A 21295-nucleotide genomic window follows, 5' to 3' on the forward strand; every position below is an offset into this window, starting at 1 on the left:
TTATACTATACAGTACTGCAATATAATCCCATTGTATAAATATTCTAGGATCTATTCTGAGGATGAATATTTGTGTTGTCTAGGTTTTTGCTACTTCAAATCATGATGTAATTAATGTCCTTGCATATGCCTCCTTGGGTTCATGTATGAGAATTCTAGAGACTATATCTAGAATGGAAATTACTAGACGAAAGAATATGTACATTTTCAAAGTTATTAGATTGCTCTCTAGATTACTCTCCACAGTGACTAAACTAATTTTTACTCTTGTTAGGGATATGTGAGAATTTCTCTTTCCTGTATTCTTAATTTTTTTTATGTTTTATTTTATTTTTTGAGAGACAGAGAGAGAGAGCATGAGCAGGGGAGGAGGAGGAGAAGAGAAAGAGGGGGACACAGAATCCAAAGCAGTCTCCAGGTTCTGAACTGTCAGCACAGAGCCTGAATGTGGGGCTTGAACCCATGAATGCAAGATCATGACCTGAGCCAAAGTCAGACGCTCAACCCACTGAGCCACCCAGGCGCCCCTCTCTTTCCCACATTCTAACCAACACTGTCAAGCCTTTTAAAAATACACATATCTGCTTTAAAAAAAGAAAAAGGGGGCACCTGGATGGTCCCCACCATTGCTGTCTGTGTCTTTCTCCAAAATAAAGTAAAAATAAACTTCAAAAATATAAAAATAATAATAATAATTGAAAAATAAAAATACACGTCACGTAGGCCTTATTTTCAGATTCGGGTAGGGTAGGTCTGCAGTGTATTTTGAAACAGGCCACAGGTGATACTCAAACACAAATATCACTGAGAACCTCTGCTCCCATGTATGTATGTCTGTATGCAGTCTAATATACAGATAAGTGAATTAGCACAGTGAGAGTACTTCAGTGCTTTGTTGGTAACACCGTGTTGCTCCATTTAGATTCTTGAAGAAAGGATAGAGAAGTACCACTCCGCAACATGCTTTACTGATTCATTTTGAATCAAATGGGGGTATGTGATTTACCAGTCCATAGGGTAGTACTTAATCTAAAGTCCTACCTTTGCTAGCTAGGCTTACGACGTGTGTGTGTGTGTGTGGGGGGGGGGGGGGTGCTTTTTAGAAGTTGTCTTATTCTTACTAGGTGTATGGCTGAGTGTCAGTTGTCAGGCTTGCATACATGTCATGGCTTAGGGCAGGGTGCGAGTCAGTAACGTCTGCCAGCACGCTGGGTGGTGTCACCGCGGGGAGCATTTGCAGCTTTTTCAAAGCCCTGAGGAATCTGAGAAGCAAGTGAGGGAATGATGCATGAAAACAAAAGGCAGTGGAAAGAGTGACCGGGCAGTAGGCTCCAGCAGGCTAGAACGCTCTGTCCTTGTTATTACTGCTTCATGAAAATGTCACTAGCTTCTTGGCAAGGTCCGGAAGGTAGAGGCTTCTTGAGAAAACAAAGACAAGTGATGTGTACTTTGAGGCTGGAATCTGGTTTCCCAGCTTCCCTACTTTCCAGGAGGCGCTACAGGCTGAAGATGGAAAACCCTCTGCCCCTGGGTGGGTTTAGACTGGTCTTTCCCTCCTGGCTGCTTTCCTGAGTTTTGCCCTACTTGGAAGCAGCCAGCTCTGGTCTCAGAGGCCTAGTAGGACTGTCCTGGGAGAGAAACTGGGCGGTCAGACTCATCTATTGACCAGACTCGTCTCAAAAAGTAATGTGAAGGTCAAAAAGGCTCAAAAAGTAATGTGAAGGCCACCCTAGGGGAGGGAAAAGGGCTTCAGCCCTATGCCTCCTCGTGCTGGGCAGTGAGACCAGAGGGTGCTCTCATGCCTTGCCTGCTTTCTTCTGAGCTGGTACCAAGCACTTGCAGAGGATAGCCTGCCTCGCTTTTCAGGGATGAAGTAGAAGCTGAGGAAAAGTTAAGAGAGTTCATTAGTTCACTGGATGGCTATTCGGACTAGTCATTATTAGACCTGTTACAAGTTAACCTCTGCTTTCCTTACGGATAATCTTTCTTTGACACACAAAGTACCAAGATGCAAAATAGGAAGTACTCAGCATTCTCCTCCTTTCTTAAAAAGTAGCTGTGGGGATAATGAATAAAAATAGGTCTTTGTGAATACAATAGGGCTGAGCTGAGGGTGCGGTTTGCTTGGCAACAGTTCAGGCAAAATTATTTCTCTTGGTCCCCGAATGCTCTTGACATTGCCTCTGCCTGATGAAGTCCTAAAAGACCAGCTTGAATGTGACTTTTTTTTGGTGAAATGCCCATCAGTAGAGTTAATCATTCCCTTCTTTCTGGTTCCATAGAATTTCCTTCTTATAAAAAACATTCATCAAATTGTGTGACAATTACTCACTTGGGATCATGCCTTATTCTTTGTGTGTGTGTGTTTTCCCAGCATTTACAGACTGTACTTGAACATAATAGTCCTTTGATAAATATCTACTGGATGAACCAAAGTTCCTGAGAAAACACCAATACTGAGCTCTTATATTTTCTTAATTATCCCCTGTCTTTTCCTCCTCGGGGTGAAACTGCCCAAGTTTCAGCTCCACATAGAATGGAGGGCATGCTAAAACTAGATGCAATTTTTTCTGAGGAATTGCTTCAGCAGGATTGGGTGTTTCAGATATATCATTCTGTTGCAGGTGCAGAAATTGTTTCTGGGAAACACTGCCATTATTATCTCTGAAAGGCGAGTCAGTGGAAATTTTTATTTTCCATTTACAGATGGACAAATGGAAGCTTTCTTCCTCATTTACCAATTACAGAATGTCCACTCTGTTCAAAGCACTGTGCTAGGATTTTCACAGGATACAAAGATGTACATGACAAGGTTTTTGTTCTAAAGAATGTTATAATCTGGTTAGGATGAAAATATACTTTGTATGCAAATGTAACAATAACTTCAGAGCATTCCATTTGAATTATATGAGTGGTCCATAAAGAAGTACCAAAGAGAATACAGAAAGGTAGGCAAAATAATTTCCAGCCAAGGTAATCAGGGATATCATTGCGGTCAACATAGTACTTGAGATTAATAGATTTTGTGCTGGTTATTCTCCATTTAGCCCATATTAGTTACTTGCTGTAATGGGACCAAGGTTGCACAAAGAGCCATGACACTGAGGCTTTTCTTTTAGGGAGCAACTTTACTCGTGCTAGCACGGGTTCTGTGGGTTCATACCCTAAAGACTGAGCCCTGAATAAAGCAGCGTGTAGCCTTTTATACAATTTCTAGTTCTTTGTCTCCCATACACAGTAACATACAGACATACAGTCTGATTGGGTGGTCTATGTTACAGAGTCGTGAGGAATGTCACATACGTGCACATAGCTAGGTTGCCTTCCCTTGTTTTGAGGTTTTCATCACATTCCTTAGGGAGGGGTTCTACCACATTCCACCCTTTGATGCTCGGACCCCCCCTGTTTGGGGTCAAAGAGCATCATCTTGGTTTGGAGGTTTATATTTCCATAACACCATCACCTGTGTGGCCATTTTCCTTTCGACCATGACCATTGCCTCCGTGAGGCTGGAGGCCATATAACCAGGGGAGCGAGGCAAGGTAGGGTTAAGCAAACTCCCCAAATCAAGCGGATAATTGCCATGAGGATTTTAAATCTCCCAAGAGTTGAAAACCATTCTCTAAATAACTCACTGGAGTCCCAACCTTTCCAGGTCTGGACTGGGACATGAGCAACCTTTCTCAATTGATCTGTGATCTCTTCTATGACTTTTCCTTCATCGTCTATCTGTAGGCAGTGGTTGCTCAGGTTAAACTTTGCACAAACTTCTCCCTCAGAAGGAAGCAAGTAATCTAAGGCCAAGCGATTTTGATAGATGGTTTGCTGCGTGGCTAGTAAGTTAAGAGCTCTGGCAGTTTCATCAGTTATAATTTCTACAATGGCTTGTAGTCTGATTATGCAGTTTAGCATGTAAATGGGAGTGCAGAAGTCCCAGGACCCATCCTTTGCCCAGGTGGCAGGGCCATAATATTGGATTATATGCTCGGGAGCCCATTCATCATCTTTCCAATTGCCAGTTTATAGGGCATGTCGTTTCCTTTGAGTCTCCCCATCCCCATACACTTTGACTCCCAAATGTTCCTCCCTGGTGAAATGGAGCAGGAAGAAAGATGGATGAATAGTTCCCAGCACACATGACCCTGACCAGCCTGGGGGAAGTATTGTATAGACTGTCCTTCCCTATATCCAGTATAGTCCACCTGGGGCCTGCCATTCAATGGCTGCATCGACATTGTCCCGGGCCTCTTGGAGATGAAAGAAGTTAGACAAGGGGTGGGGATCTGGCTCAAGGTCATCTGGGGACCCCCGCCTTTGGGTTTCCCAGGCAGCTGAATTTTAAAATCTTTGGCCTAGGCATGTTAAGCTTCCAAAAGGGATGGTGAACTTTCTTCCCCACCGGGCAAGGCAGTTCTTCCCAGTAATCGAGGTTTTGAGGAGCCAAACCCCGGTAGTAGGACTGGGCATTCTGTTCCATTACAAGGTTTGCAGATATCTAATTCTTTAGCCTCCCATGCCATTGATCCCCCATGTTGGTTCCCCCGCATACATAGCAAGAAGAGATCTTTATAGTTTCTGCTAAAGCAAGAGACAGGTCTCTTGTTGTGGGGGAGATGGGGGGAGGGCTACTTTCAATTTCCATAAAAGGAATGAAAGACTTCATGAGTTGAGGCTTGGAGTGAGACAGCAACCCTCTTGAAGTACAACACAGCTTCTGGGGCAGTGCCTCACCTATGTATATGTATATGTATATGTATATGTATATGTATATGTATATGTATATGTATATATACATACTATATATATATATATATATATATATATATATATATATATACCAATCCTGAGGTCATTTTCCCATTTTGGGGCTCCTGGATTAAAGACAGTAAAATTAGGGGTGCCTGTGTGGCTCAGTTGGTTAAGCATCTGACTTCGGTCCAGGTCATGATCTCACAGCTTGTGGGTTTGAGCCCCACATCGGGCTCTGTGCTGACAGCTCAGAGCCTGGAGCCTGCTTGGGATTCTGTGTCTCCCTCTCTCTCTGCTCCTCTCCTGCTCTCTCTCTCTGTCAAAATTAAAAATAAACATTAAAAAAAAGATAATAAAATTAACGGGGTTATAGGCTCCCAGTTTACAGCTGGAGGTTGCAGCCCCCTTTTGGAGGAGTGCCGCCTTGTCTTTACCTTTCCAAGTGGCCGAGACACAGCTCCAATAGAGGCAGTAAGCCCAGCGGTCACCATAACACATGGCTTGGGATGAGGTCTGTTCACACATACACTTGTCACTGAGCCTGTATCCTTTTCCCATGGGAGACCTCCACAATTTTGAACCCAAAAAGGGTTTTTGTTAATAGCTGCAAACATATCAAAAAGTACCGATACCATGGGCACCTGAGTGGCTCAGTCGGTTAAGTGTCTGACTTTGGCTCAGGTCGTGGGTTTGAGCCCCGCGTCGGGCTCTGTGCTGACAGCTCAGAGCCTGGAGCCTGCTTCGGATTCTGTGTCTCCCTCTCCCGGCCCCTCCCCAGCTCACACTGTCTCTCTTTCTCTCTCTCTCTCTCTCTCTCGCTCAAAAATAAACATTAAAAAAAAAAAAAAAGTACTGATACAGGCATGTGGGGATTAGTAACCTGGGTTTGGCTGATTAATCCACCCCTCCCCAGCCTCCTGGGAGTGTCAGACCTCCAACCATTCCTCGGTTGGGAATACCGTAGGTCAAAACAAGTGTATTGACTCTCCTGTTGGCGGATAAAATAGGTGGTCTTATTGTGTCTGCAGGTCCTCAGGACTTCTCCCTGGCATGAGAAGTGGGTATGGTATAGTAAGGTCCAAGTGACTCCCTGACCTGACCTGGTTATGTGAATACACGGGTCATGTGATGAGAAATCTAGGTCTACTGAAGGGGTTCAGAGTTAGAAGCAACCAATACCAGCAGAGCATCCCATCCACAAAAGGAAGGTGAACACTAACAGAAACCACTCACCACACTCCCAACTGGCCGGGCAGCCTCTGCCAATCCTATGGCAAAAGGTATAGCAAGAATCATAACGGCAAGAAACAAGGGGTGACAGTACATCACAGTAAGGAAACAGAGGTAGAAGATAAGGACAGTCGATCTGTTCCACCGGACCATCGATTTCTCAAGCTTCGGCCGTGTGTAGATTAGTAAACTTCCGGAGTGATTAAAGCAGGGCTACAATCTCCCAGAGCCTCTGGAGGTGCAGATTGCTTCTTCTGTGTGGTCAGCTTGCACGGTGTTGATGGATCAGGAATGCTGCCTTCACTCTGCGGTAGTGAATCCAGGGACCCATCTCGGCCACTTTTATTGCAGTAGGGGTAACAAAATGACAGTGAACGGGCCTCTCCAGAGGGGTTTTAGGGATTGGACATTCCATTCCTTCACCCATCCAGCATCTCCTGGTTTAAAGAGGTAAGCGTCCGTGGTCAGACTCACAGGTAATCACTCCCTAACCCAGTGGTGTAAGGTGGTTAGGGTAAAGCCAAGGGTCAGAATCTGTTGCCTTAGGGATAGATTGCCTATCTCATTTAGACCCCCCCTTATGCCCTTGATGATGGAGGGAGGATGCCCATAAAGGATTTAATAAGGAGGGAACCCCATCTGCTTAGTGGGTCTATACCTGATTCTTACCAAGGCTATTGCCAACACCTGGCATAGTTTACTTAATTGCAGCTTCAGGGTTTGGTTCATTTGTCCCACCTTCCTGGAGCTCTGGGGTCGGTGTGCTGTGTGTAGCTTCCAGGTGATCTTTAACCCCTTTGCCACCAGCTGCACCACCTCAGCCACAAATGCTGGCCCATTATCTGATCCCACAGTGATAGGGATCCCAAATCGAGGAATGATTTCTTTTAGAAGTCGAGTCACTTTTCTGTGCCTTTTCTGTGTGAGAAGGGAAGCCTTCCACCCCGCCTGAGAAAATGGACACAAAGACCAACAGATATTTACAGCCTCGGACCCGGGGAAGCTCGGTGAAGCCCACCATCATATTTTCAAATGGGGCTCTCCTGACACTCTACACCCCAGGGGCGGCCTTGGGTTCCTGGCATGGATTAGTCCGGGCACATGTTTCACATTGCTCACATACTGCTCGGGCTATGTTGGAGAGTCAAGGGATGTAGAAACGTCAGCTCAACATAGTCTCAAGAGCTGTCCAGCCAATTGGTTTCCTGATGGAAGTGCTTGACAAAAGCTGGAGCTAGGGCCTCAGGAATTGCACTCAGCTGTCTTCAAGTTTCTACCATCCATCTGGGAGGTAGCTTCCATTTTTCAGTCTTAAACCATGTACTTTCATGTTGTGAGTAATTAGGGTCCCATTCTGCCAATGGACTGGGGAACAGTGTGGCGATTAAAGCTGCTGATTCCGCTGTTCCTTTGGGGGCTGCAAGTTTTGCTTCTCGGTCTGCCTGATAGTTTTTCCATGCAACCGTGGTGTCTCCCCTTTGATGTCCCACACAATGCATGATTGCCACTCTTTTAGGGGCCCACACACCATCTAAGAGTTCAAGGATTTCCTTACCATACTTTATGTCTTTCCCTCCTAAGTTTATTAGACTCTTTTCTTTATATAAAGCCCCATGTACGTGGAGGGTGGTGAAGGCATACTTAGAGTCTATGTATATATTAACACATATCCCTGCCACCAGTTGGAGGGCTCGGGTTAGCACAATGAGTTCTGCCTTTTGTGCCAAAGTCCCCTTTGGCAGGGGTTTGGCCTTAATGATAGAATTTGGGGTCACCATGGAGTAACCTGCAAGGCACTCTCTCTTTCACAAAACTGCTACTGTCAGTGAAATATTCAGCCTCAGGGTCCTTGAGGGGCCAGTCTCTTAAGTCTGGTCAGCTGGAAAACACCTCATCCATGACTTCAACGCAGTCGTGGTCTGTCTGGCCCAGCCCGACAGGCAGTAGAGTTGCAGGGTTTAGCGTCCTCACTACTTCCAGATGAATGTGTGGGTTCTCACGCAGAATTCCCTGATATCTGACCATCCTGGCATTGGTTAGCCAGTATTGTCCCTTGCATTCCATTAACGTCAATACTGAATGTGGCACGTGGACTGTCGATTCTTGTCCCAGAGTTAACTTGTCAGCCTCAGACACTAAGAGCGCTATGGTTGCAAGTACTCATACGTAGGGTGGCCAGCTCTGGGCAACAGAGACAAGCTGCTTGGAGAGATATGACACCGGGTGATGCCATGACCCCCAACATCTGGATTAGGACTCCCACCGCAATGCCAGTGCACTCATGGACATATAGGAAGAAAGGCCTGGTCATGTCTGGGAGCCCCAAACCAGGCACATTAGTGAGGGCTCACTTTATTTCCTCAAAGGCCTTCTGCTGTACCGATTCCCCACATCAGGGGCTCCCGCTCTCCCCGCTTTGTAGCTTCATAGAGGGGTTTCGCCAGGACTGAAAAGTTATGTATCCAGATTCTACAGAAACCTGTGACCCTGAGAAAATCCCGAACCTGACATCAGATCAAGGGGACAGTGACTGAACAAATGGCCTGCTTCCTCTGTGGGCTGAGTTGGCACTGCCCCTGGGAGAGGTGAAAGCCAGTGTTCTTGACTTTCTTTTGACAGATTTGGGCCTTTCTCCTTGAGACCTTATAACCAGTTTCCCATAGGAGGGTAGGGAGCTGCCGAGTTCCTTCCATGCAGTCCTCCTGAGACCTCAGCCAGCAGTAAGTTGTCTACGTGCTGAAGCAAGACATAGCCATGTTGATCCACTGGGAAGGCTCTTAGGTCTGAGGCTAATGCAGTGCCGAAAATAGTTGCGGAGTTTTTAAACCCCTGAGGCAATCTGGTCCAGTTGACCGGCCCTTGTGACCATTTTCAGGATTCTCCCACTGGAAGGCAAAGATTGATTGGCTCTTGGGGGTCAGGCAGTTGCAGAAGAAGGAATCTTTGAGGTCTAGGCATGTGAAGAAGGCAGCTTTGGTGGGGTAAGACCTAAGAGAGTGTATGGGTTTGGGACAACAGGGTGCAGCGGCCCGGTTTACTCCCCGCAGGTCTTAAACAAGCTGATAGTCATTGGTGTCCGGCTTCTGCACAGGTAGGAGGGGTGTGTTCCAAGATGACTGACAGGGTTGAAGCACCCATGTTTTAGAAGTCTTGTCAAGTGCTTCCGTATTCCCATCTGTGCCTTACAAGGGATGAAATATTGTTTTTGGTGGGTGGGCTCTCTCCCTGGCTTTAGTTCTACAATTACTGGAGGTATGTTCTGGTCCAGTCCTGATGGGTTATCCTCAGCCCACACCCCCAGTATGCTGAAGGGCAGCTCCAGGTTCCTGTTGTGGCTCTTCCATGAGGCTGTAGAGGCACCACTCTTCTCTTTGGGGAATCATGAGAGTCATAATCTTTGCTTCTGGTTTCTGTAGGGTCAGCCTGTCCCTGAGAGTTGAAAGTTATCTGGACCTGCAGCTTTCCCAATATGTCATGCTCATTAAAGCCACAGGGCAGTCAGGGAGGTATAGGAATTCATGGATGACTTCATGGCTGCCTAAATTGCATCATTGAGGATGCAGGAAGGGACGGTGTGTCCGACTACCTGTGGCCCCCACAATGGTGGCTTGTCTTTGTGAGAGGGAGCCCACGGGCTGGGTCACCATCGAGTGTTCCACACCAGTATCCACCATGAAGTCGATGGCTTGGCCCCCCACATTCATTTGGACCATAGGTTCTTGGGGGACTAACAAAATAGAGCCTGGTCTGTCCTAGTCCTCCTCATAGTCCTCCATGGTGGTTAGCCCCACAAAATCATCTTAGGGGGCCCCATGTGGCCATGATGTTGGCTGGTACCAACCCTGGACCACATGGCCTCTTTCTTTCTGCTGAGAATTATCTTTCTGGAAGTGTTCTGACTGCTCCACCAAGGCAGCAGCTAACAAGTCTGCCTTTTTCTGCATCTTCCAGCATTCTTCCCTCCGAGCTGCCTGGTCATGTTTGACAAACACCTTAGTTGCTACTTCCAGCAACTGACCGGCATTCAGGCTGGTGAAACCCTTTAGCTTTTGCAGCTTGCACCCAATGTCCCCTTGGGCCTGACCTACAAAAGCCGCATTGACCATCTGCTGGTTAACGGGTGCTTCTGGACCAAAAGGGGTATAGAGACAAAATGCCTCACATAGAGTCTCATAGAACTGGCTTGGGCTCTCCTTGGGTCCCTGGAGTACTTCTGATGTTTTGCTCATATTTATGGCCTTTTCCCCCTCTTCCTTCATGCCATTTAGAAGGGCTTCTTGATACCGTTCAGTCCTTGTGAGCCCTCCATCTACACTTGAGACATCTGGGTCCCATTTGGGGTCCTCCCCAGGTAAGTGAGTTTGAGCATAAGCCTGGGTGTCTAGTGTCCCAGCTGGGGCATTCTCCTCTAACCATTTTAGGGCCACCTGGGTAATTCAGCGACGCTCCTCCATGTCAAAGGGGGTCAGGAGGAATTGGCTGCAGTCTGTCAAAGCAGGCTTATGGGTTTGGATTAGGGACTGCATTAGTTCAATCATAGCCTGGGGCTTCTCTGGATAGGAGGGAGTATGGTGCTTCCAAGTTGAGAGGTCTGTAGTGGTAAAGGGTTGGTACACAAAAACACGTTAGCGTTCTCAGATCTGGCTTTCCTGATCATAATAGATGGCTCCCCTAGTTTCCCTCATGGCATCTGCTGCAGGGAGGGACTATCTCCACTGGTCTGATCTTCTAGTTGCCTTCTGGGAGGGGCATATGTGATTAGGACCGGTGGTCCAGGTGAGCTGGTCGCATCTGGAGAGGTCGGTGGTGCTAGAGGTGGCAAGGCCTTGGGACTAGGGGCAGGCTCAGATGGGGTTTCAACAGCTGAGGCAGCCGGAAGCGCAGGTGGCAGTGAAGGATACAGTAGGGCATATGGCGGTGGGGTTTCCACAGGTTCTCCAAATGGTATGGGTTTTTCAGTTTTGGGCTGGCATTTGGAGGAAGCCGTGACACAAGCCATCATAACTTTACAGTTCTCTTCAATATAGACTTATAGCCACGGTGCCTGGGATAGGACCAGGTCTTGCCAATGGTCAGTGTAAAGAAATTGGTCAGGGTGGCCTGGATCCCCCACAACGATCCTGAACACTCGGCCAACTAGTTCCTTATCAAGTGAGTCCTTGGGGGACCAGGCCACCCCAAACAATGGCCAATCAATTTCACAGAATGTGCAGAGCTTTTCAGGAGTTAATTTCACACAATCATCTCTTGAAGATCCCTTTTTGAAATTCCTCAACATACACTCTAGGGGAGTCGGTTTACTCTGCTTTCCACCCATTTCTTCTCCTAATGGACAACTTTCATGCACAAGAGAGGGAAAAGGTGGGGGGGGGGGGGCTAACTTGGCAAGGACCTACCCTCGCTTTGTCTGTTTCCGGCTGCTTTCCTCTTGGAGATATTTCAGGTGCCTCTTAGCATTGGCGGCTTCAGTACCATTCCCTGACCCAGATCAGACTCCTGAAGAAATCTCAAGCCACCTTAAGCCCTATGAGGTTGGCACAGAACCACGGATCCAAACTCAACACTTGCTTTGGCCCCTTGGTCAGGCTGGAACCTTTCCCCTGCCCATCTCATTCACACACAGTCACACAGCAACTCCAACCCCTCCCCCCGCCCCCCCCCCCCGCCCCCCCAGGGCCCAGTGCCTTGGAGTTGCAGTTTTATTCCTTACGGAACTAGTCGGGCAACTCCAGGAGGTGATCAGGCTTCTCTTCTGCCTCTTAGGGGTAGATCTACCAAAATGAACCCTGGTTCTAACCAGTCTGAAGGGCAGCGCTCCCTGAGCTGGTTCCTGGGCCTCACCTGGTTCCTTTGTGCATCTGGGGTCCTTGCCTGGGCACGCTGGGAGGGGCTAGTCTCCCACAGATCAAGCAGTCCACTGGTGCCAGGTGAGGTCACCTCTCCCGGTGCCCTGAGGTTTGAACCCTGGCAACAAGAGAGGTAAAACACCATCTCCACCTCCTGGATGCAAACCCCAAGAAATGTAATGGAAGCAAGGTTTGCACAGAAAGTCGTGACATGAAGGCTTTTCTTCCCAGGAAGCAACTTTATTTGTGCCAGCCAGGCTCAGTGGATTCGTGCCTGAAAGACTGAGCCCTGAGCGGAGTGGGGTGCAGCCTTTTATACGATTTCTACTTCTTTGTCTCCCGTACATGGTAACATACAGACATACAGTCTGATTGGGCGTTCTATGTTACAGAGTCATGAGGAAGGTCATGTACATGTACATAGCTAGGTTGCCTTCCCTTGTCTTGAGGTTTTGGTCACGTTCCTTAGGGAGGGGCTCTACCACATTGCGACTGCCATAACAAATTACCACAAACTGGGTGGCTTAAAACAACAGAATTTTACTTTCTCATAGTTCTGGTGGCTAGGAAGACAAAAATCAGGGTTTTGGCCAGTCTCCCTCCCTTAGGCTCTGGGGTAGAGTCTGTCCCTCACCTCTTCCAGCTTCTGATGGCTCCAGGCATTCCTTGGCTGGTGGTCATGTCACTCTAATTTCTGATCTTGTGGTCACATTGTTACCTCCTCTTCTTTCTCAAAACTCCCACTACTTCTCTTTTATTAGGTTATCTGTGACTGCATTTAGGGTCCACCCAAGCAATCTAGGATAAGTTCTTCCTCTCAGGATCCTAAATTTTTTTTTTCAACGTTTATTTATTTTTGGGACAGAGAGAGACAGAGCATGAACGGGGGAGGGGCAGAGAGAGAGGGAGACACAGAATCGGAAACAGGCTCCAGGCTCCGAGCCATCAGCCCAGAGCCTGACGCGGGGCTCGAACTCACGGACCGTGAGATCGTGACCTGGCTGAAGTCAGACGCTTAACCGACTGCGCCACCCAGGCGCCCCTCAGGATCCTAAATTTAATCACACCTTATACCATATAATATTCTCAGGTTCTGGGGATCAGCATGTGAACCTATTTTTTGAAGGGGCCACTAGTCAGCCCACAACAGCCCCCTAACCTTCTCTGCCCTGCTCTGTGCCCCATGAAGCTATTACCGTGATGACATGATTTGGACTCCTCAGTGCACTGGCTCGCTGTTGGGTTTGGCCAATGGGAGGCAGCAGCAAGTATCAGAGGGTAGGGGGGGAAAAGGGGTTGAGGTATTTCTTCTTTTCTCCCTGCTTTAGCACCATGGTCTGGCAGCAGCCATTTCCCATCATAGATATAACCTCCTTCGGGACTCCCACAACACTAATTTGGTACCCTTGTCTCTCTCTCTTTTTTAAGTAGCCTCCACATCCAGCATGGAGCCCAATGTGGGGCATGAACTCATGACCCTGAGATCAAAACCTGAGCTGAGATTAAAAGTCGGATGCTTAACTGACTGAGCCATCTGGGGAACTTCCCAGGTCTCTTTAGCTTTAGACAACGTTTCCCTTGTCTCTTTAGCGCTGGTTTTCCACTGTTGCTAGTCCTCAAGTGCTTCAGTATTCCTCTTAAGTTCCTAAACCCCGCCTACATCCTTGTACGTATGTCTTCATCAAATTATTTTCAAAACCCTAGCTGAGTGTACCTTCAGTTTCCTGCCACGATCTTGCTGGATATAGATATGAGGCAAAAATTTAATTTACAGAACAGACAGACTCAGGTTGCCTTAATCTAAGTTTAAGTAATGACAAGTGGGAACTGGAAGGTGATTCAGCACACAGTACAGTCATAGCAGCTGGGTTATCTTGTGGCCTCTTCCATAGTAAATATCTGTTGCTCTGTACTCTGTCAATTATTGGGACTCTCTGCTTCTGCTGCCCTTGCTACTAAGAACTTTCTATTCTTTTCTCTGTCTCACAGCTTTTACTGCCTCATGGTTTCTGCCGCCATGTGACTTCAGTTTTCTTCCCTCCTTCTGTGTCTTTTAGCTTCTGCCCATTGCTAACTGCTGACTCCCTCTCTGTATTTCATAGTCAACTGTCCCAAAGGACCTGACTGGTTTGGCTGCTCACCATCAAGGACAGACAATTGGGCAGAGCTTTCTTGGCAACCCGTCACATCATCATAGGTTTATTGTCCTAGGTCAGGGGCCTGCTCCTAGAATAAATTGTTTTGTTTGGAATGGCAGAATAAGTTGGTAAATAATTTGGTTTCTTGTCTATTAGAAACCCCAAGGGTGTTAAGGATGTGGCAGGCATTCTGATGCTTTCAGGGGATTATCAAAACCCAGATGAGCTTCTGTTGTCCAGTTTAGGATTAAGCCTAGTTTTGAACTGTTGGTTCAGAGCCTTTTGACCACCAAGGATCCTTTTAATTATTTTTATTTTCTTCCAGATAAACTGCACCTTTGTGGAGGTAATACATGAATTCTATCAGTTATAGTGATGATATTGACAAAATTATTATCAGTTAGGATTATCTTCTAGAATGCACTCTTGGACTTTTGGTCTCTTGGCTTTGAGCCAAGAGAATTTAGGAAGTGGTGGTCCCATTTAGAGAAATTGACCCTGAAAATCTTAGCCTATGTTTTATAGAATATAGAACTCAAGAGGCACCTGGGTAGTTCAGTTGATTAAGTGGCTGACTTCAGTTCAGGTCATAGTCTCACGGTCTGTGAGTTCGAGCCCCGTTTCGGGCTCTGTGCTGAAAACTTGGAGCCTAGAGCCTGCTTTGGATTCTAGGTTTCCCTCTCTCTCTCTGCCTGTCCCCTACTGCTCTATGTTTCTCTCTCTCAAAAAATGAATAAACATTAAAAATACACTTAAAAAAAAGAAAATAGAACTCAAACCAAGAATTAATGCTTGTTTTATTTAGGAGATGCAATCCCAGGGCAGCAAGAGTGAGAGAAAAAGGGAAGAAAGACAGAGAAAGATGGGAAACAATGCAAGATGATGTTTGAACAAACTGCAGAGACAGTAGGCATGTCTGCATGTCCATGCAGAATACCTCCAGATGCTATGTGCTGCAAACATGCTCAGGTAAGTGCTTGGGAGGGAGAAAGGAAAAGGAATCCGTCTTTGTGATTCCCTCCCATGTCCTAATTCCCACTGATCAAGATTTACCACACCAGGAGTAACCTTCCTCATACTTCTAGTTTATATGATATGTTCCCCTTGTTAGCCTCTCAGCAAGCCACATACTCTACAGTATGGCTTTTAATCCTGGTTGGGGAGTACAGAGAGAAGCCAGAAATTCATGGTGTGAAGCTGGCAAGCCTGGTCACGCAGTGGCAGTCAAGGTAGGGACCAGGCTGGGAAAGTGGCAGGTAAGTCCGGCCTTAGGTTGGGGGCCTACCTGGGCCCAAACAAAGCAAGGCAGCTGCAGCAGTGGCAGAGACAAAATAAGTGGCAAAATGATGATAAGAGAATCTGATGAGGCACATAAGATGTGTCTGGTATACTCAACATTAGAAGGAAGGTTAAGGCTGAAAGTTGCAGCTATGTCCAAAAGGCAGTTGGTGGCTGGGGGGGGGGGGGGGGGGGGGGGGGCGGGGAGGCACCTGGGTGGCTCAGTTGGTTAAAAGTCCGACTTAGGCTCAGGTCATGATCTCACTGCTCCTGAGTTTGAGCCCCACGTCGGGCTCTGTGCTGACAGCTCAGAGCCTGGAGCCTGCTTCGGATTCTGTGTCTCCCTCTCTTTCTGCCCCTCCCCTGCTTGCGCTCTCATGCTCTCACGTGCTCTCTCTCTCTCTCTCAAAAATGAATAAACGTTGAGGCGCCTGGGTGGCGCAGTCGGTTAAGCGTCCGACTTCAGCCAGGTCACGATCTCGCGGTCCGTGAGTTCGAGCCCCGTGTCAGGCTCTGGGCTGATGGCTCGGAGCCTGGAGCCGGTTTCCGATTCTGTGTCTCCCTCTCTCTCTGCCCCTCCCCCGTTCATGCTCTGTCTCTCTCTGTCCCAAAAATAAATAAACGTTGAAAAAAAAAATAAATAAATGAATAAACGTTAAAAAAATAAAAACAAAACAAAACAAAAAAACAAAAGGCAGTTGGAAATTCAGAACTGGGACTTCCTCCAGCAAGACAGTATTTTGAGGGTTATAGAAGGAAACACCAGAGAGAATTATATTCCCAGACAGCATAGAATAAAGGAGTAGGAACATGGGCGTTGGAGACAGGCAGAGCTATGCATAAGTTGCAGCTGTGTGTGACCTTGAGCAATTTACTTAACCTTATTAAGCCTTAGTTTCTTCATCCATAACTGGGGATGATGATACTATAGAGTTCATGCTTCTAAAGCATTTGGCACAGTGCTAGGCATACAGTAAATGCTGAATAAACTGTGACAATTATGATCATTAATATCATTCCTGGATGACTATAATCTCCCCAGTGCTCTCTCTTCTCCAGACTGACTCTGCCAGTGCTGGTCCTAAGTGTCTGGAGCAGCATGGGTGGCTCACGCCTAAGTCCTTTAAATACTCTCAAGGGCAGCTGCCTCTGGGTCGTCCAACACCTGAGGTCATGGCACCCCTGTGCAGGTTGGTGGTCTCCTACAGGGTGCTGACACATTCAGCCCCAATAAAGTAGTATCACAACCCATTATTTTTGGTACCTAGATAGTTGGGAGATCGAGACCCAAGTTGGGCTTCGAGCTGGGCATGGAGCCTGCTTGAAATTCTCTCTCCTGATGCCCCTCATCCACTCTCTTTCTCTCTCTCTCTCTCTCAAAAAACAGAATAAAATAATGTACGTAAAACAGTATACTCAATAAATGACAGGTTGGTTTATTATTATTTTTTTTTAATGGCTGTACTTTAGGAATGGAGAATGACTTTTCCCATGGGAAACAACCACATAGCCTCCCCAGGGAAAAAAATATAAGCCCTGATTAATTGGGACAGCAGAGGTAGGTCCTCTGGGATAGATTAGTGGGGGTAGTCACATTACAATTTAATAAAGAATTTTAGGGGTGCCTAGGTGGCTCAGTCAGTTGAGCAGCCAGCTTTAGCTCAGGTCATGATCTCATCACGGTTTGTGAGTTCAAGCCCTGCATTGGGCTCTGTGTGGACATCTCAGAGCCTGGAGTCTACTTCAGATTCTGTATCTCCCTGTCTCTCTGTCCCTCCCCTGCTTGCATTCTCTCTCTCTCTCAAAAATAAATAAACATTAAAAATTAAAAAAAAATTTTTAAATTTAATTAAAGTTTAAATCCTTATTGTGCTTTTTTCCTTAAGAGTTGACTTTATGGATTCTCACTAGCCAAATTTGAGACAATCATAGCACCAAAATTTTGTTGTATGGCTGTATAAAAATGATGGTGTATAAAAAGAAAAAGCCACACATTCAAAGTAATTAAAAAGGGGGAGGAGAGAAGAGAAGGGAAATAAATAGGAAAATAAAACCTTCCCTTTTACAGAAGAATGCCAGCTAATAAATGTTAAAGAAATGATGAGGCTTAAGAAAAACAGTTATGCAATCCCCAATGTAAGAACTCATTCAATCAAGGACTATGAGTGGATGATAAAACCTTGGGTGAAGGGTTGATGGGTGTTATGGGTTGTATTATGTTTCCCAAGAAAGGTATGTTGAAGTCTTACCCCTAGGACCCTAGAATGTGATGTTATTTGGAAATAGGGTCATCGCATATGTAATTAGTTAAGATGAGGTCTCTAATCCAGTATGACCCGTGTCCTTACAGAAGACGGTCATGTGAAGACACAGAGACACAGGGAGAAGGCCATGGGAATACGGTGGCTGATGTGAAGTGCTGCCGTTGCAAGCCAAGGAATGTCTGGGCTACCAGAAGCTGGAAGGGGCAAGGAAGAATTTTCCCCTAAAGTTGTACAGGGAGCCCTACCGACACACTGTTCTTATACTTCTTGCCTTCATAACTATGAGACAATAAATTTCTGTTGTTTTAGCCACCCAATTTGTGGGTACGTCCTTACAGTAGCCCTAGGAAACTAAAAATAGTGGCTAACAGAATAGACACAGGAAAGCAGTGCACCAAAGCATCACCCACGTATGTGAAAGATATGGTTTTCCAAAGGAGAGCTGTCAGTTACCACTTAATCAGGTATCAAACTTAACATCACTAATAGTGGGACAAGCTGACATTATGTGCCTCCTGATATGATGCACACAATCATATGTATATGATATGTGTATATGTGTATCATATGTGTATGATAAGGTACACAATATCACTTTGATCGACTGAATGCAATAGACCCAGATTCTTTCCGTCCCTATCCACACCCCTTGCAATGTGACTTTGCAGCAACTCCCATCGAGAGGTAGAGTTTATTTCTCTACCACTTGAATATAGGCTGGCTTTGTTATCTTTGTTGGCCAACATAATGCAGTTGAAGTGACAGAGTGCTGGTTCTAAGCCGAGGCCTTGACAGACATTACATACTTCCACTTTCTTTCGGATCCTTCCTCTTCCATGAGAATAGGCCAGGGCTAGCCTGCTAAGTGTGATCAATTAATGGAGCTGAGCCCAGTCATCCTAGCTGATGTCATCCTAGACCAGCAAGCCCCCAATCTGCCAAATGACTGCAAATCCATGAATGAGTCCAGCCAAAATCAGTTTAGCCCAGCCCAGATCAGCAGAACTACCTAGTCAATGGCTGTTAATAGAATGCCACTGAGTTTGGGGGTGGGTTGGTATGCAGTAGTAGCTAACTATTACAATGATCTAAGTAATATTCTTGCCAAATATGTTCAAATGGAAACTAACCATGAGGAAACAATTAGAAAATCCTGGAGCATGGGACATTCTACATTACAACTGGCCTGGGTATTACAAGTCAGTGTCATGAAAAACAACGATGAAAAAGTGAGTAGACTGTTCTAGATAGACTAGAGAGGTTTTTTAATCTTAATACTAGTTGAGATTAAACATTTTGAATCAGCTAATTCTTCATTGTGTGTGTGTGTGTGGGGGGGGATTGTCTGTGTATTATAGGATACTTGGCAGGAATCCATGGTCCCTATCCACTAGATGCCAGTAGCACCCCCAGTCATGACAATGAAAAGCTGGATGTTCACCTTGGCACCCTGGACTAGAGACAGAATCAAATGTAGTGTATGGACCTTGTTAAGATCTTAGATCAAACAAAAAAAGATGGCCATAAAAGACATCTAGGACAATTAGAGAAATTTCGATGTGGAATTAAAGATATTGAATCATTAATTTTCCTAGGTCTGAAAATGGCATTGCAGTTATGTGGGATAATGCCTTTATTTTTGGGAGATGTATACTGAATTATTTTAGTGAACCATCATAAAGTATTCAACTCACTTTCAAATGCTTCAATGCATAAAAATGTGTATTTATAGAAAGAGACAGCAGAGATGACAAAATATTAACAATTGGTGAATCTAGGTGAAGAATGTAAAGGCAGCCATTGTGTCATTCTTGTGACCTTTGAAAATATTCAAAATAAAAAGTTGGGAATAAAAAAAAAAAAGAGTCCATCTCACCTCCATTCCCTAACTCCTTAACTAATGTGATACAAAGAGTAGGCTTATAGTAAATGAATGTAGGTGCTCATTCTGCATTGCGTGGACAATGAGCTAGCTCAAACCAGGTATGGGGAGGAATGGAGCCTGAGGAAAGGGGTTTCTCCTAGGCTGAGGAGCTGTCCACACGCTCAGCTTCCCGTGGGACCACTGGCTTTGCTTATGTTAACATCCCGTGGGCCCAAAAGTCTAGATGCTGGGCAGTTTGTGTGTTTCCCAGGCGACCCTGGTAAATAGCTGGCATTAACATCCAGGCTGCCTAATGCCAAGACAGTCTGATTCTTCCTTTCACTGATAAGGCTTACTCTCACACTTACCTGTTTTATACAAAGAAGAGATCAAAAGAGAGGCAGAGTTCCCTTCCCTGGAACACAATCCATTCCGTGAGGTCAGCAGGTCAGCCAGGGACAATAAGAGGATCTTCCCTTCTCTTAACAACTTTGACTTTGTAAGTTTCTTCTTTCCATAGTAAAATCCAATCGTTTAACCTATACTATATGACACAGTGGAATTCAAATCAAGCCCTGATACATTAAAGTGTTAGTAACTACAAAGAGACCCATCATGCCAGAGGGCTAGTATTTAAAACAGAGACAAAACTCAGAAACCAAAAAAGGAAAATGTTGATAAATGCTTTGGTATAAAACATTTAAAACTTTCATATGGTAGGGGTGCCTGGGTGGCTCAATCAGTTAAGCATCCGAGTTTTGATCTCAGCTTGGGTCTTGATCTCAGGGTTGTGAGTTTAAGTCACGCATTGGGCTCTGTGCTGGGCATGAAGTCTACTTAAAAATAAAATTAAATTAAAAAAATAAACTTTCATATGGTGAAAACTAATATGACAACAGTGAAAACAAGAAAACACTATAAATAGAGCCAAAGGACAAATGGCACAGAAGAAAAATTATTTGAAACCCAAGAGAAAAAGTGCTTATTTATTATATAAAGAAAGTTTAACAGTTTTATGAGGAAAACTGAAAAATGGGCAAAGAATATGGCCAACTATTTCATAAAGTAAGTATGGCAAAAACTACTCGGGGGAGAAAACACAACTCCACTAGTGCTTACAAAGTGCAAATCACAACAATGTGATACGATTTTACCTATGAGATTGACAAAAAGTTGCAAGTTTGATAAAACTCAGTTTTAGCAAGGATATAAGTAAACTTGTACTGTTGGTAGAAATGTGTTCTGAACAACTATTTTGGGGTTACAATATGGAAACATCTAATTCAATCTTAAATGTACATATATTTTGACCTAGCAATTTCACTTAAAGGAATTTACTCTACAGATAGAGTCATACAAGTTCCCAATGATTCATGGAAACATTGGTTTTAATACCAAAAAGTGGAAATGATTTAAAAGTTCCTCAATGGTGGGGCGCCTGGGTGGCGCAGTCGGTTAAGCGTCCGACTTCAGCCAGGTCACGATCTCGCGGTCCGTGAGTTCGAGCCCCGCGTCAGGCTCTGGGCTGATGGCTCGGAGCCTGGAGCCTGTTTCGATTCTGTGTCTCCCTCTCTCTCTGCCCCTCCCCCGTTCATGCTCTGTCTCTCTCTGTCCCAAAAATAAATAAAAAACGTTGAAAAAAAAAATTAAAAGTTCCTCAATGGAGCAATGGTTAAATAAATTATGGCATATCCAGTGATTAAAAGATCTTGGAAGCTCTACATGTATTGACATGGAAATATTTCTGACATATTATTAAATGAATGAAGCAAGGTATGGGTGTTTAGGAAAAACCCAGTCTTCTTCCCGTGTGTCTCCTTTGCTCTCACACTACCACCATACTCACAATACTCTGATACTAGATATGTGGGAGTTTTTCCCATGCCAGCTAATTCTCTGTGACACCAACTGGGTATCCTGCAATTT

General features: G+C 45.4%; 1 protein-coding gene across 2 annotated transcripts in view; it reads left to right on the forward strand.

Annotated features, from left to right (window-relative positions):
- Nucleotides 1-21295, forward strand: part of MKLN1 (muskelin 1) — a 378358-nt gene that overhangs the window by 142801 nt on the left and 214262 nt on the right. The window contains exon 1 of one of the 2 annotated variants that reach the window (XM_006929380.4): nt 14910-14932. The exons of the other annotated variant lie outside the window; for it this stretch is intronic. Within the exon in view, the coding sequence (XP_006929442.2) occupies nt 14925-14932 (8 nt within the window). The 5' untranslated portion in view covers nt 14910-14924. Of the gene's footprint in view, nt 1-14909; nt 14933-21295 lie in introns of those variants that run through there. 2 annotated transcript variants of the gene reach the window in all.

Source organism: Felis catus, chromosome A2 (genome assembly GCF_018350175.1).
Source record: "Felis catus isolate Fca126 chromosome A2, F.catus_Fca126_mat1.0, whole genome shotgun sequence".
Lineage (NCBI taxonomy): Eukaryota > Metazoa > Chordata > Mammalia > Carnivora > Felidae > Felis > Felis catus.